General features: G+C 34.5%; 1 protein-coding gene across 1 annotated transcript; it reads left to right on the plus strand.

Moving 5' to 3' along the window:
- Positions 1 to 12,748: 12,748 nt before the first annotated feature.
- Positions 12,749 to 16,243, plus strand: LOC131152026 (auxin-responsive protein IAA13-like). The gene is made up of 5 exons (XM_058103605.1): positions 12,749 to 13,541; positions 14,240 to 14,559; positions 15,067 to 15,190; positions 15,637 to 15,698; positions 15,796 to 16,243. Exons 1-5 carry the CDS (start codon positions 13,141 to 13,143, stop codon positions 15,843 to 15,845), a joined length of 957 nt encoding a protein of 318 aa, XP_057959588.1. The 5' UTR covers positions 12,749 to 13,140; the 3' UTR covers positions 15,846 to 16,243.
- Positions 16,244 to 17,754: the final 1,511 nt, after the last annotated feature.

The following is a 17,754-nucleotide window of genomic DNA, read 5'->3' on the forward strand; positions in this document are numbered from 1 at the left end:
GTAATAAAAATAATTTAGATTTATTTACGTCCGCTGAAAAATTTATATGTAGGAACCCACTCGGGTTCGGGTCCTTACAACACAAGCGTATTCAATAAAGAAGACATTACAAATGATTATGCATTTAGTTTCAACATAGAAGCACAATTAAGCTTAGACCATTCAAAATACGAGTATAAAAGATATGCAACATTTTGTTCAAACAATTCTCCCTCTTTTGGCATCAGCAAAAGGGCATGAAAAAATTTAAAACTGTTTTAAAAATATTACATTTAAGCACATAAGCAAGAAATAAAATATATGTAACAAAAAAACCATTTCTTGTAAAAAATAAAAATGTATATATAATTATATGTGCGTATAAAAATATATATCCCCTTTGATGTTTTTAAGAAATACTAGGGGTGCTTGCTGAAAAAGACACTATAATTTAATGCAAGCAAAGAATATTTTTCTGGTATTTCATTTAAGAGCAATACAACATGTTGTGTCGGACACCTCACTTATGCCAAACACCCATACTACAACTATTGGTTTTGAATATATAAGAAACTAAAGCAATGCAAAAACTAATAATAAAGTAGTAAAAAGAACAAGACAAAAAATTTAACGAGGTTTAGTATAGAATTACCTATGTCCTCGGGCACCGATGATCAATCCACTACTTCTTAACAAAGTACAACTTTGAGGTGTGTTTTACAAATGAAGAGTTGAGCCCTTTATATAGTTTCAACCTCAAGTCCAAAAAACACTTCTCTCCAATGTGGGACAAATAATATAAAAAATTTCAAAACAACCTTTTATACTAATGTGGAACTATTCTACCAATGTGGGACAAAAAACAACAAATCTCCACCTTGACGATAAATTTCAACAAATTTTTCAGTCACCAACATTTTTTGAAGTTCCACATCATCAGTGCCTTCCAAAAATATTCAGACTTGCAGGATATTGATCAAGTCCAAACAATGTTTGAACTTGATTGTTGTCACAATCTTTGTCAACACATCTATGGGATTTTCAGTTGTAGCAATCTTCAGAAAAAGTATCTTACCCCCATCAATAATATCTCACATTAAATGAAACCGAACGTCGATGTGCTTCGTTCATGCATGGTAGACTTGGTTCTTTGCCAAATGAATAGCACTCTGGCTATCACAGAACACAACAATGTGCTTCTGAATAATTCCCAAATTTTCAAGTAAATCCTGCAAACAAATAGCTTCCTTAACAACCTCTAAAGCTGCCATGTACTTTGCTTTTGTTGTAGACAAGGCAATGGTAGATTGTAAGGTAGACCTTCAACTCACTAGACCATTAGCAAATGTAAAAACATATCCAGTAGTTGATCGACGTTTATCCAAATCACCTGCCAAATCAAAATCCACATATCCAACAACATGTTGATCAATAGTATTATTTTTCTCAAATACTATACCAACATCAATCGTATTCATAATATATCTCAAAATCCATTTCACAGCTTGCCAATGTCCTTTAACCGGATCATGCATATACCTGCTCACCATACTAACAACTTGTGAAATATCAGGTCTAGTACAAACCATTGCATACATCAGACTACCAACAACACTTGCGTAAGGAACTTGTGACATACTTACGTTCCTCATATGATTTAGGAGATAAAGCCGCACTAAGTTTGAAATGAGGAGCAAGAGGAATGCTTATTGGTTTGACTGCTCAGACATGCCAAAACTCTGTACTACCTTCTTCAAATACTATTTCTAAGACAAACTAACTATTCCTCTCATTATGTCTCTGTGAATCTCCATGCCAAGTATCTTCTTTGCTTCACCAAAATCTTTCATCTCAAACTCTTGATTTAACTGACTTTTCAACTTGTTGATTTCTTCCCTATTCTTTGAAGATATCAACATATCATTAACATGCAAGAGTAAATATATAAAAGATCCATTTTGTAGTTTGCGAAAATAAACACAATGATCACGTTTATTTTTGATGTACTTCTGACCCATCATAAACTAATGAAATTGTTTGTACCACTGTCTTGGAGACTGTTTTAAACCATACAACGATTTACCCAATTTACATATCCAATTTTCTTTTTCAGCAACTTGAAATCCATCTAGCTGAGTCATATAGATTTCCTCTTCCAAATCACCATGTAAAAATGTAGTTTTTACATTGAGTTGAACTAGTTCAAGATCAAATTGTGCTACCAAAGCCAACAAAATTCGAATGGAAGAATGTTTAACAACTTGTTTAACAACGGGAGAAAATACCTCATTATAATTAATGACTTCCTTCTGTGCATAGCCCTTAGCTACCAATCTAGCTTTGAAGCGAACATTATTTACATATGGAAATCCTTCTTTCTTTACATTAACCCATTTGCAACCAATTGCTTTCTTACCATTGGGAAGTTGGGCTAGCTCCCAAGTCTAATTTTGATGAAGAGACTACATTTCTTCATCCATTGCTCTTTTCCACTTGTTTGATTCAGAGCTCCTCATTGTTTCTTTGAAAGTGTAAGGAACATTATCATCCACAACTGGAAGTGCATAGGCCACCATATCATTATATCGAGCAGGTTTTCGAATTTCTCATCTTGGCCTTTGAGAAACAATTGATTCTTATTGCTGTGAAGATTCTTGAATTGAAATCTCCTCTTCGTGTACACTATTCCCCATCGTAACTGGAGAGTTACCTTGTGTAGTCTCATTTATCACTAGATCTCCTAAAATTGTCTCAACCTCCACCTGTTGTTGAGTACCACTGGTCTTCTCTTCAACTTGTGACTCCTTGCATATTGTTTTCTTATTCATCGTAAGTTCATCAAAAGTCACATCCCTGCTTAAAATAATTTCTTTTGTCTCTAGACACCAAAGACGATATCCTTTGACTCCTGCACTTATCCCCAAGAATATTATTTTCTTAGCTCTTCGATCCAACTTAGATTCTTTAACATGATAATAAGTCATACTACCAAATACATGTAAAGAATCATAATCATTAGTAGGCTTTTCAGACCATACCTCATAGGGTGTTTTTTCCCCTATTGCAGATGATGGTAGACGATTGATGAGATGATAAGCATATCTTACAGCCTCAGCCCAAAACCTTTTGTCTAACCCAGCATTAGACAACATACATCAAACTTTCTCCAGTAAAGTCCAATGCATGCGCTCTGCCACCCCATTCTGTTGTGGTGTATTTCAAACTGTGAAGTGTCGAGCAATACCTTCATCCTAACATACCTTCATAAATGGGTCACTCGTGTATTCACCACCATTATCTGATCTGATCCGTTTAATCTTTTTACCAATTTAAGTTTCAACTAATTTTTTCCACTTAAGGAAAATATCACACACTTCATTTTTATGCTTCATAGAATACACACAAATTCTTGTAGAAAAATCATCAACAAAAGTGACAAAATAATGCATACCACCCAACAAAGCCGTTTTTGTGGGCCCCCATACATCTGTATGGATGTAGTCTAAAATACCTTTAGTTTGATGGATTGTTGTGCCAAACTTCACTCTAGTTTGTTTTCCTAAAATGCAATGCTCACAAAATTCAAGTTTGCACACCTTTGCACCCTTTAACAAACCTCGCTTAGCTAATTGTTGTAAAAAAATTTCTCCTGCATGTGCTAATCGCATATGCCATGACCTGGTTGTATCTGAACCTACATCTTTCTCGGAAACAACAACTGTTGAGCCAATAACTGTACTAGCTTGTAAATAATACAAGTTATTTTTCCTTATTCCTTTCGTCACCACCAGCGCACCTGATTTAATCTTTAAGATTCCATCTTTCAAAGTGATAGTAAACCCTTTAGATTCTAAGGCACCTGATGAAATCAGATTCTTCTTTAGGCTTGGAACATACCTAACATCAGTCAAGGTCTTAATAGTTCCATCTTGACATTTCAACTGTATTGATCCTATTTCAGTTGTTTTACAAGTATTATCATTTCCCATAAAAAACAACCCTACCATCTAATTCTTAAAAATTAGAAAACCATTCCCTATTATGACACATGTGATAAGAACAACCAGAATTCAAAATTCACTTACCAAAATAATGTGACGAAGATGTTCCAACAAGAGAAAAATTTGACTCACTTCCATCATTATTGGCTATATTGGTATTAGAATATGCTTTGCCCTTATTCTTCTGCTGTAATTTAGGGCAATCTTTCTTCCAATGCCCTCTCTCACGACAAAAATGCGCATTCATCTTTAGCAGGTCTTCCATGAGATTTACTTCTCCCATGAGATTTACTCTTCCTTCCAGGCATACGACTCTGAGAAAGTCCCGTTACTGTTAGTGCTTCTGTTGTTTCCTTATGGACCCTCTGATCCTTCTTTCTACATTCAGTACTAGTCAATGCAGTACAAACAACATCATAAGTAACTTTATCTTTCTCATACAATAAAGTGGTGGTCAAATGTTTATACTCATTAGGGAGAGAATTCAGTAACAATATGACTTTATCCTCATCTTTCACCTTTTCATCCAAATTTAACAAGTTGGCCAAAATTTTATTGAAAGCATTTATGTGGTCATTAATCGAAATACCTAGTTGATACTGGAAGCGAAACAATTTCTTTTTCAAATAGAGCCTATTTTTCAGACTTTTGGTCATAAATGTATCTTCCAATGTCTTCCACAATTTCTTTGCAGATGTCTCTCTCATAACACAATATTTCTGATTTTTGGCGAGACACAGACGAATTGTACCACATACCTGACGATTGATCTTTTCCCAATCTTTGTCACCCATATCTACTGGTTTATCATTCAAAGCATTATCTAGTTCTTGCTGATACAAGATGTCCATCACCTCATATTGCCACATACCAAAATTATTGGTACCATCAAATTTCTCCACCTCAAACCGAGCATTAGTTATCGTCTTCGATGATGATGTCCAAGCCGAAGGGGTTGGAGTTCGTGTGAACAAAGTTTCTTCTACTGCTGCACTAGTTTCTATCATCTTCTATATATTCAATAGCAACCAATAAAGCAAAAGGCCTAGGATGAATAGTATGTACCAACTGTGTCTACTCTGTTTTATCCTATGAAATTCCACTTTGACCAGGCCAACCTCCAGGGAGTGGCTGAGCCGCAATGGTCTCTGAGCACTCGCTTAGACAAGGTCTTTCTTAGGCATCAAATGTGGAATCAAGGATCCTAATAGAGGAACACCTCCGTATCGACACTATTCAACCTAACTCTGATACCAATTGTTGTGCCGGGCACCCCACTTGTACCAAACACCAATACTACAACTATTGCTATTGAATATATAAGAAACCAAAGCAATTCAAAAACTAATAATAAAGTAGTAAAAAGAACAAGACAAGAAATTTAACAAGGCTCAGTATAGAATTATCTACGTCCTTGGGCGCCGACGATCAATCCACTATTTCTTGACAAAGTACAACTTTAAGGTGTGTTTTACAAATGAAGAGTTGAGCCCTCTATATAGATTCAACCTCAAGTCCAAAAAACACTTCTCTCTAATGTGGGACAAATAATATAAAAAATTCAAAACAACCTTTTATACTAATGTGGAACTATTCTACCAATGTGGGACAAAAAACAACACAACATATAGCTAGAAAAGAACAACCATATAGATCCTAAAAATTTAATCAATCAAATACAAGATCATATGATACAAATAGATGACTGTGGCAAAAATAAGCATCATGCTTCAAATTAAGATTTTCAATAATATCATTTCATTTAAGCACATGCCACAGAAATTTCAAAACACATCTAAGCCTAAAATACTGGTGAACATAGCAAGATAAGAGTTTAGTTTAAGATGCTCCCTCTTTCAAATTGAATCCAAACTTAGATGAAATAAACTGCTTATACTTTATAAGGATTAATTTCATTAAGTATGTCAAGCAGTATAAGCAATCATTTTTAAGTATTTTAAAACAAATATACTGGATTAAGATTTATTCATTTCACCATTCAACCAGTATAATCATCCCTATAGGTCACACATGCATCAGAAAATATATATTAAGGCATGAGATAAAGCACCTAACCAAGAACAATCCATATAAAAACATAGAACTTTAGAAGCGGGATATTATGTTCAAGGTTCTTAGAAGAGCCTCAATATTTAAAAAGTAAAGCATGATGCATATGGATTCTTTATGCTCTTTCTCTAGGGATGGAGCCAAGCTTCTCTAAATATTCGATGATTATGTTAGGATGAAATTTTGATATTTCTATTTTAGTTTTCACTCATCCTTTCAAAGATATTTTAACATTTTTATCATCATAATGATCTATGTACATGAATTTGTTTTTGGAAAATTTCACCAAAATTTCGGCAACATGCCGACTGTAAATTGAACATTTCCTAAATTTTTATGTACCAAGACCTGATAGATTCAAGCAATCAATTCAAAATAATTCTTTTTGAGCATGTGAGAACCTATTTTTACTACTAGCATGCAATACACAACATACTGCATTAGTCGTGCAGTTGGCGTTCCATACAAGCATGCAAGTAAATAAATTTCTGCAACAGCCTTGCAGATGACGTTCCATGCAATCTAGTATTATCAAACAATATATTCAATAACAGTTCACAATACTAGATAATCAAAAATCACTATCCATCAAGGTATAATATGAACAATGAACAACAATGGATATTTATGAGTTTAGTGCTGTGTTGCTTTTTATAAAGGCATATGGAAATATAATAATGAGAACATTCAAAAGAGTCATGAAATTTTGAAAAGAAATGCCCCCCCCCCCAGAGTTATGCACTTATTCATTTTATGCCTTTTTCATCTCCAAATATTTTAGCCAAGGTTCCTAAGATTTTCAATGGATTTAGACTTGACATGAATGCTTTAGGCTTATCAGACCAAAAAAAATCACAATGAATATTCGTTGAGGTAATAAGCCTATGTCTGCCTCTTTTATTATGAATTTCAATATGTGAGAGGCACGAGTTGGAATGATTTTCGATATTAATTACATGTACATAGGTCATTTTAAGATATATGCATTTATCAAGAAAAGGACCTAGGCAACCAATTTAGCCATTCAACACAATGAAGGTATATAGAACTCTAAATGATTTGATTTAAAAGTTGAGAGCATATGAGAATATTTGAATAAATACTCTTAAAGATTAAATTTCTATTAAGGACAGAAGAGTATTCATTATAAGTGAACATGAATTAAAGTATTTTCATGGAAGTAATCATGTCCAGGCTTGGACAAAGAGCATATAAGAGAAAATGAATAATTTTTTAACAACGCTCTTCAAAGAGTGGAAAGTATCCTATAGATATGATCATGATTCTCTTAATAAAAAATGCTAATCACCCATTAATTGAGCAAATGAAGCCCAGTATATAGACATACCAATAATTTTGACCGTTGTGGACACCAAGGGAATTATTAAAATTGTTTTAAGTGAGTTTAATCAAATTAACCCTATTTTACCCAAATTAACCTTATTTTACCCCAATTAACCCTCGGTAAATTTTGGCCAACCTGAGAGTTTCGGTCAACCAAGCCATAGGTTCAGTCACCCGAATAGACACATGAGAAAAAGTAAGTTTCTCATGTTTGGGGTGCCCAAAAAGATGTTCGGTTTACTGAACAATGCGATTTTCAAAATGTCCGAGATTCGGTCGCCCGAACTTAAGTTCAGTTTGCTGAACTTTCATGTTCGGTCGCCTAAGGTCAAAATGACCATGGAGTTCAGGTGCCCGAGTTGTTGGAAAAGTCAGAATTTAAAGATTCGGTCAACCAAGAACGTCACATTTATTTCGGTTCGGTCACCCGAAGTCAGGTCAACGTTCTGACTTTTCAAATGTTCGGTTGACCGAGACATTTTTCAACGCCAAGGTTCGATTGCTCGAAGCCTCATCATTTTAAGGACCTAAGTCTTGTTTTTACCCTAGATTGCATATATGATAACGGGGCTACGCCTAAGTGCTAGTGTAAGGACCTAGGATCTTTTCTAAGGCCCTTTTGAACTTATGGTTCTTATATGCATGATATGCATCAATTATTACAGACTTTTGCTTAATTAGATATTATAAACCCAAATTGAATGAAATATAAAATACAAAGGGAATAAACATTTTGGGTCTTCATCTTCTTCAAGATCAGGAGTAGCATATGATACTGCTAATTGATCCTACACATAAACTTATGATCAAAACGGGATATGACCTATAAGGTCAACAATCTCCCTTTTTTTTTTTTTATGATGACAAATACTTTATGTAAAAGTGGGTACAACCAATAAAGACCCCCCTAACAATATGCATAAAGATAACTTTAAAGGTTTGAGAATTCAAACATTTACCCCAAGCTGTATGATTTCATGGTATGAAATGGTATGAAACGAAACTCCTAAATCTAAAACCCAATCATCAAGTGGTCTATCTACTGCAAGAAGTAATGCATCCTGTACCTCTTCTGTTATAGCATTAGCATAATCATCCTCATTCTTCTTCTTAAGATTTTTGTATTGTCTCCTAAAGTGACTCGTTTTCCCACAGTTCCAGCATTGTCCTTTTTGGCCAAATCTAGATTTACTTATATTTCGATTTCAATTTCTGAATTTTGATCTGCCCCAATTTGAATTTCGGTCATTACCTCTGCCTTTTGTCTCAAGGTTTAGGGCAGAACCAGATCCTAAGGTTTCACGTGCATCTTTTTTGCGAATCTCCTCAGCCAAAATTAAATCTTGTACATCATTGAACTTCAGTTTTTCTTTTCTAGTAGAGTTGCTTATTGCCTTTCTCATTGCCTTCCAACTGTTTGGCAACGAAGCCAAAACGATCAGTGCATGAATCTCATCATCAAAATCATGTTCTACAAATCACAATTGATTTGTGATAGTGTAAAACTCATTCAGATGTTGTGCTGCTGATGCATTCTTTGCTATCTTCAAATTAAACAGTTTCTTCATCAGATGTACCTTATCATTTGCTGACGGTTTTTCATACATACCGGACAAAGCCTTCATTGCATCTGCTATAGTCTTCTCCTTCACAACGTTGTGTGCAATAGACCTAGATAGAGTTAATCTTATAACTCCTAGTACCTGTCTGTCAAGGAGAGTATATTCCTCATCCTTCATAGTAGTAGATTTTTCTCCTAGAAGCGGCAAATGCAACTTTTTCCCATAGAGATAATCCTCGATCTGCATCCTCTAGAATCCAAAGTCTATGCCATCAAACTTTTCTATTCTAGATGTCTTTCCTGCTTCCTTTGCCATTATTCCTACTCGAACCTAACTCTAGGCTCTAATACCAATTGTTTGGAATTAACAACAAATTCCCGAAACCTATGAGAAACAAAATAGAGAAAGAATACACGCCAAAGAAAAATCAATGACACGCACAAGACAGAATTTACGTGGTTCAACAATTTTACCTACGTCCATGGAGTCGTATAGATTTCACTATTATTCGGAAGAAAATATAGAGTGGCGGTACAATACTCTCTCTCTCTCTCTCTCTCTCTTGCGAAGTGTGACGGCTTAACCTAATCACCTAAAAAATAATTATTTTATATGATGCGCACGGGATTTTGAATGAGTTATAAAACGGGCTAAAAAGAAAAGTCAAGTCATCATCTAAATCGAACGCAAGCCCACATACAGTTGACATATATACTGTTTTGTTTCCTTTGCAAGCATTCTCAGATCTGCCAAACAAAAGCTGCTTGGTCCCGCTTAAGGGTAGTTCAGAACCACAGACATGAAACTTCCACATTGATTATTGATATTCTTGTAAAATAATTAATTAAAACTCACTGGGTCTATGAGATGGATGGGAGGCCGACCCCACCAGCCACTGCAGCTGGTAAATGCATTTCTTTAGGCCTCAACTTTCTAAAACACTCCTCTAAAAGCTCTCTCTAAAGCAGGAGTTTGTGCCGATTGCCTTCCAAATAGTCGACAGCACCTACCCAGAAAGAAAAGAAGACAACACACAAGTGAATTAAAAACATGCTTTTGCTTGTAAAAAGACTCACCCAACCCCCTCAAGACTTTAACCCTGTATATGCTTTACCCTAAAGTTAAAGAGACACCTAATCCCTAATCTTAAGATAAGATCTATATTCTTTTTTCAAGTCATGTGTGTGTGTGTGTGTGTACGTTTGTAGTCATTTAGGGTTTGGGTTTTGTGTCTAATTTCAGTGCATCCATGCTGAAAGAGTGCATGCAGGCTTACTTTGCCCAAGTTGCTTGTTCCCAAATGAGGTTTTCTTCCAATTAAAACAAGCTAGTTAACCCTAGATTTCCAACCACTTCTTTCTATAATTCTTTTTTTTCAATGAAATCTCTTGCTTGAAGTGCATTTCAAGTAGTATATGTACTAATTAAATGCCTATGTTCAAAATAAGCCGATGAACGTATTGGCCTTAATTAGTTTCTTCTTCAAACTAAAATAAAGGCATTCATTTTTAGTTTTCCTTGTATCTTATAGGTCTCAGATATTTGGTATGATATTGATCTTAGAACATATATTTTAAATTTTATAATCAAATAAAGCATATTATGCTGAAAAGTATACCATAACTTTTAACCTTCTCAAAAGTAAAGACTAGCTAGTTACCCACTATTTCTAAATTTATTGAAGTTCTTGGTTTTTTTTTTTTTTTTTTTTTTTCAATTTATCAAGCTAAAACTACATATTTGAAAAACTGCCATAAATATTTGAAAATCCAATTACATATTTGCTACTATTGTAACATTCTCATCAAGTGTGGTTCAATGACTTTTATATGTTCCATAATAATTAAAATAAGCATTCAATACCAATGAACTTTGTCAATTAACTTCAAAAACATTTCTTATTAAATAACAGTACTCTTGCATAGTTCGAGATTAAATAGAGAAAAAAGATTATATAATTTTTTTAAATGATGTTGTCTAAGACCCTTTGGATACTTGACTGATCTACTGGAATAATAGATCCTCCCCTCTACCCCTCTCCACTTAAATACTGAGCTATTATCTCAAAAGGAAAACCGTAACCTCAAAGACTTGAATTCTAATATTTTAAAAAGAAGAGTCTTGAGTTTACCACTTGAACCACCCTTGAGAGGCAAATATATATATATATATATATATATATATATATATATATATATATATATTAGTAGACATAATCAAGTTTTTACCAAATAAATCGCAATAAGAAACTCTTTTAGGGATATGCAACAAAAATATGTAAATGTTGACAGTGCTTTGGAGTTTTTGGTTATTTATTTATTTTCCTTTTTTTTTTTTTTAATCTAAAAGGTGACTGTTGGAAAATACTTCTTTGAGAGAAAACAAAATTAGGGAGGAAAATGCATCTCTCTTGAGTTTACCATCAAATATGCTTCATATATATCTCATTACTGTTTTTTCTATCTTAGTAATATAGTTTAGCTTCTCAAAATTTCAGACATTTGTTTATTTTAATGTTTTGAGATTATATATATAATTTTTAAGGCTAAAAGATTGTAAAAATACTTAAAAGGGGACCGACTTTTTAAGAGATTAGAGAAGGAAATTTATCATCTACCCATACTTAAATAGGCTATGATGATTCATTATCATCATTTATTATTATGTTGTGCACATGCATATAAAATTTTGAATTAGTGAAAATATAGGAATAGATCATGCTTTTAAGATTCACTAGGAGTGCGTACATGAGTATAGTTTATATTTTTTATATTTAATATCTAAAATTTGGGTATGTGTTTAATTTTTTTTTATTAATTAAACTACTCCTAAGGAAAAAAAATCATAATAGTCCTAAAAATGACAAAAACCAAAACTTCAATTTTATCTTTCATTACAAAGTCTTAATATTAGTAATTTCACATTTATCTTGCAAAGTTAAAATTGAATGTCATAAATTAGAAAATGAAGTTGAAAGCTAACTTTGATATTTATCCGTGAAATCGATTGGCTTTTGAAGGGAGGAAAATGTGAAAGCAAAGGTTATGTATTTTATGTAGTCATTACATATGACTCTGATACAAACTAGAAGTTTTTCAACTCAAAAATAAATGATAAACCACAAAACTTGAAATACGAAGCAACGTAAAAGCACCACTGCTCTCAACAAGTCAATTGATAATGACACCCTTTAAAGTTGTTCATATAATGTAGTTATTGAAAATTTGACTGCTTGGGAGGAGATGAACTCACCTTCTAACTGCACAGAGAGAGAGAGAGAGAGAGAGAGAGAGAGAGAGAGAGAGAGAGAGAGAGTTTGTAGGAGCATTTGACGAAAATCGAAAATGCAAAGATGTATTATTAGATGATGACATCGCATAGCAATGGGTGAGAGTTCAAGAGTTGGGTAAAAATTGAAAGGATTCAATTGGGCATTTTATTTTAAATTTTAGACACATGAAAATTTTATTTTGGATAACTACAAAACTAAGGGTAAGATTGATATTTTAATTTTTGTTAAATAAAAACTACTATTTCTTTGATTAAGAGTGTATTAATTTGTAACATATACAATTTTCTCCTTGAAATTGGTAAAGAGGTAACAACTTTTTTTTAAATTTTAAAAATTCAATAAATTCTTGACATTTAACCAAAAAAAATGAAAATATTTTTTGACATTTAGTTAGACACTAGAGTCTAGCACGCGCCCTGGTTGCCTGTGGGAAATGTGAGATGATTCTGACAGGCCTACCAACCGAGAAAATCAGTTGACGGGAGAGAGAGAGAGAGAGAGAGAGAGAGATGATTAGATATTGGAAGCAAATGGAAGGAAAGATACGGAGAAGAAGGGAAAAGATGCAGAAGAGGAAACAGAGTAATAAAGAAAAGAGGGGAAAATGAGAGTGCTGGGCGCACTACCTGACACTTGGGTCCCATCTCCCCATCACTCCCTCCACCACGAACACCAACACCCTGCCTCCCTCTCTCCCTCATCACCGTCCTCCCTTCTTCCTCCTTTTCTGCCTCCCCCAACACAACAATTCCCACCTCCATTAATCCCCAAACAAGCATTAATTGCATTCTCTCTCTCTCTCTCTCTCTCTCTCTCTATAAGCGTACCTTCTTCCACCCTTTCTTGAACTCTACCTGTGCTAAGCGACACCAGACATCCCCTGTTTTCGTTTATGAAAGGTACTTTGGGTTTACTAGGCATAGGCGGTGGCGGTGATTCGCCTGGGATCTCTGCTAACGACTCAGATTCGACGGTGTCAAAGGTGGGCATGTCCTCCGATGCCTCCTTCTACCCGGCAGAGGCTGAGCTCGAACTGGGTCTGGGTCTCAGTCTCGGCCGCGGAGGCGGCGGCGGAGTTGCTGTGAGACCCAAAACGGTGCCGTATGTAAGGGGACGTTTCTTGACGGCTAAGGACTTGCCATCCGTGCTCCCTCACGGCTCTTCTTCTCCTGCCGCTTCTCGCTTTCCAAACAGAGCTTCTGCTTCTTCTATTGCCGCTGTCTCCGGCACAAAGAGAGCCGCTGATTCTGTTGCCCAAGAAATTGCTCCCGCAGGTGGTGGTGGCGTTGTCAGGTTGGACTATTATTTGCAGAAGCATAACGCCTGCATGTTTTCTTTTACCATTATTCATTTATTTTTCTCTCACAAGGAATTTTAGTGACCCTATTCCCTTGATAGACGTAGGATTTTAATTTTGGCATTTCTGGCATTTTCTCTTTTGAGTTTTTTCGTCTATTATCCTTTCTCTCCGTTTCTGTGTCGCCATTTTCCCTATAAGTTTAAATGTCATTTTTATTTTGTTGATATGAGTGTTTTCATTTTCTTTGTTAAGGTCAGCGGTCGTTTTTTAAATTGTAGAGAAAATTAAAATGATGAAGATTAAAGAATAAAATTTTAATTATTTTCCTATGTAAAATACCGTTTCTAATTTTTCCAGGTTTCAAAACCTGCAAAGAAAAATTCATTTATTAAAATATTAATCCATTTTTGTTGCAAAATTAATTTTCATGTAATTGAGAAATTGTTCCTCTCTCTTACACGGTCTCTTTCTTACTATCGGAAAATCATTCAAATTTAGTTAACTTTGAGGAGGGTAACTCATGAGGATCTGCCTCCATTAATTTGGATTGTTAAAAGATTGGGATCATGACTGAAATTGGAAGATTGAGATAATTGTTACTTCATGTCACTGTTTATTCTCTCCCTGCATGTCTCAACTAATATATTACTCATTAGTCATTACTATAATTAATTTTGTTCCTTGTGAGCAGTCAGGTTGTGGGATGGCCGCCTATAAGGGCTTATAGGATGAACAACTTGGTTAACCAGTCAAAGACTCTGACCTCTGAAGAAGATGAGACTTGCGAGGATGATAAATTTAAGGATACTTCAAAGAAAAAAGTGTACAATGGTAGCAACAAGAAGAATACTACTACTATGGAAAAAGGACATCTTGGGTTTGTTAAGGTTAACATGGATGGATTGCCAATAGGGAGGAAAGTGGATCTAAATGCTCACGCTTGTTATGAGACTTTAGCCCAAGCACTGGAGGACATGTTTTTTAATCCCACCACGGGCATCACTTCCATTCGTGAGTTTATTCTTTGTTTTCTATATTTTTTATTAGTAATGTGTAATTTACTTATTTTCTATCAATTCGATCTTAAAAGTTTTGATATGAGACTATTATTAAATCATTGTTGCATCTCAATCTAACAACTAGCTTTTAGAACCAAGTGGTTTAAGATGACATAAACATTTTGACCTCAAAAGTGTTCAAGTCCTATAGGGACTAATCCCCATTATTCAAAATTTCCACATGTTGAGTTGAGGAGGAGGAACATTGTTGAACAGTTGTTATATCCTAATCTAAAATCTTAAGGTTTTATATTAAAAGGTTGTTTTAACAATTACCAAGGTGTTATTTACTATATTTGTAAGCAGAGTTGGCTTTTTGGCATAAATTGGAATACAACAATCAAGCTGAATAATGTTTTATTAGAAATGAGAAAAGTATGATTAGTAGGAGTAGGACAATAATGAGCTGTATAGATAATTCTGTTCTAGTTTTAAAATGTAATTATGATTGTGTAACTAGGTTCGAGTGGAGAGAGTGAGCAAGCAAGAAAGGCCTCCAAGCTTTTGGATGGATCATCCGAATTTGTGCTCACTTATGAAGATAAGGAGGGGGACTGGATGCTCGTAGGAGATGTTCCTTGGGAGTATGCACCTTTCATTTCATTCTAAATGATTATACTAATGTAATATATATACTTACGTCTATATGTTTTTGTGAATGTGTCTTTGTGTGTATATATGCACATATTTATGCCTGATGTTTGTATATGCACTACTAAGCCCCAAATGGAATGATGTCAAATGACAAGGCTAGCCTTGTGGAAGAATTGAATGGTCTATTTTGAACAACATTTTTAGGTGTAGGAGCACTAGCTACACTACTAGTAACCTAATATTAAACATTTTGGACATGATGTTTTTAAAACTTGTTTCATTCAAGTTCTTAGGTACTTTGGACAGGCAGAGACCTATGGGGAGAGTGCATATCAAATAGAACATCATAAGAAAAGCCAATATTGTAGTTGGAAATTTAGATGTTTTGTAATGCTGACAATATATATGCTTTTTTTGTTTATTGGTTTGTATATAGGATGTTCCTCAACACGGTGAAGAGGTTTAGAATCATGAAGACATCGGAAGCTAATGGACTTGGTACCTAAAATTTTTAATTACATTGGCATCTGGCATTCAAAGTTTTGTATGGATACTGACCCCTCCACCTTCTGTCTACTTAATTGTTAATTTTCAGCTCCAAGATTCCAAGAAACTGATGGTTGGCAAAGAAGCAAGCCGGTATAGGAGTCATTGCAGCCTTGTCTTCAATATTTTAACTCCATTAAGATGAAAAACACTACTTTCAACTTGGAAAGGAAAATCAAAGAGTTTGCTGAAAAGACGGATCATTTTACTAAGCTTGGTCTTTGGATGCAGTTTTTGTTTGCCTTTATGTTATTTCAATTCTCACATGTTCTCTGGTTGTTGCTTTGTCTTTCTCCTCACCCGGTAGTGCCACACCCCATCGTTTTAGTTCTCACCAGCTATTATACAGTGTCATACACACCTGCATACCCTGGCTGAATGCTGCTTTTTTCATACTGTAAATACAGGAGTGCTTCATATTTAGGGTTTGAGCTTGCAGCATTATTGTCTGTTTTTATTGGTAATATATAGAAGAGAAGCTTGTGTGGTTTTCTTTATCTTCCTTTACCCTTTTTATTCTTTTTAACTTGTTTGTTATCGATTAGCTTATCAGTAATTTTTATGTATGGAATTACTTTTACCCCAAAATGGAAATACTTTTATTTTGCTAGCTCCAAAACCGTATTAAACAGGCTCTGGGTCATATCTAATATCATTATAGCTTTTACCCAACAGGTGGGAGATTGGGAGAGAGCACATCTCACTGCAGTTATAAAAGGAAATGATAATTAATCATTGTGTTGGGTTTGCAAAATACAAAGTCTTTTTGTGTTGTTGATGGCAGATCAATTTCCTTTGCTTTTGTCCATTTCTCCTCTCTGGAAGAAGGAATACTTGAAATGTATAACTGGAGGTAGCCATGATTATGGACCCAGTGATGAATTTCAAATACGCATAATAACCAATCACAACTTTGTGCCAATAAATCCGCACACATACGCATGTGAACACAAAAACTAACAAGCTTAATTGGTGCGTACCTTAAACTATATACTATTCAATTCATGTAATCGTTTTTAGTTCTAAATATGGATAAAGGAGGGAGGTAGCCTTAGGTAGTTGATAGTTAATATAAAATTTGTTTAATTATTATAATGTGAATTTTTACCAATTATTCATCAGGGCATCTTTTACATACATCGATGTATGGTACTTGTATCATTTGGGTGTAGTGAAAAGTGGTTAAGGGTGGGTTAGGTAGTTGCTTCGAAGAGCCACTTTGTGTTGGCACCGAGGTATGGTATTACATATATGAGGGTTTCTACATCATTCTTGAGTTGGGTGGGTAAAGAAGTTAGTTTAAGAGTATGTTTAGATTAACATAGGTAAAAACATGGAGATTGTTGATAAAATCATTAGAAGAAAAATTAATTTAATGTCTTCAAGATACTAAGTGGGTAGGGGAGAAAACTAGAGAAATTAAAAAGTCAAGATTTTTTTTTTATTGGTAAAAGAGGGCGGTACCTCCTAAAATTTATTAAAAAACCTCTCACTTATGATGGAGGAAAATCGTGGTTACAATTTTGAGACTTTGGGACAACAAAAACAAATTTCAAGACCCTAAAACTAACTTAACCAACATAAATCAAACCAAAAAATCAAACACCAGCAATCAAGAAAACTAAGAAACTAAACCACTAAAAGTGTAATAACACAAAACATCATGAGCGCAAAGAAGGAAAACCTAGCAAGTCTAATCGAATCATTCCCCTGACTTGTTGAGGAAGATCTTCTTGACAACTATATAATCGAGAAATACCATATTCACCCTGTTTGGTAAAGAAATTTGCACTTTTATTTGCCTCCCTGTAAACATGTTCCACTTTGAACTGTACGCCTTTTAATGCTAGCATAAGTTCTTCCCAAAAATTCCATAAGTTCCAAACCGAGCACTTCCCAAAATTTATCCACTGAACCAACAAAGTAGAGTCACATGCAATCTCCACTTGATCAAATCCGAGATCTTTGCACAGATTAATCCCTAAAATAATCGCCTTCAATTCAACCA

Source organism: Malania oleifera, chromosome 3 (assembly GCF_029873635.1).
Source record: "Malania oleifera isolate guangnan ecotype guangnan chromosome 3, ASM2987363v1, whole genome shotgun sequence".
NCBI classification, from domain to species: domain Eukaryota; kingdom Viridiplantae; phylum Streptophyta; class Magnoliopsida; order Santalales; family Ximeniaceae; genus Malania; species Malania oleifera.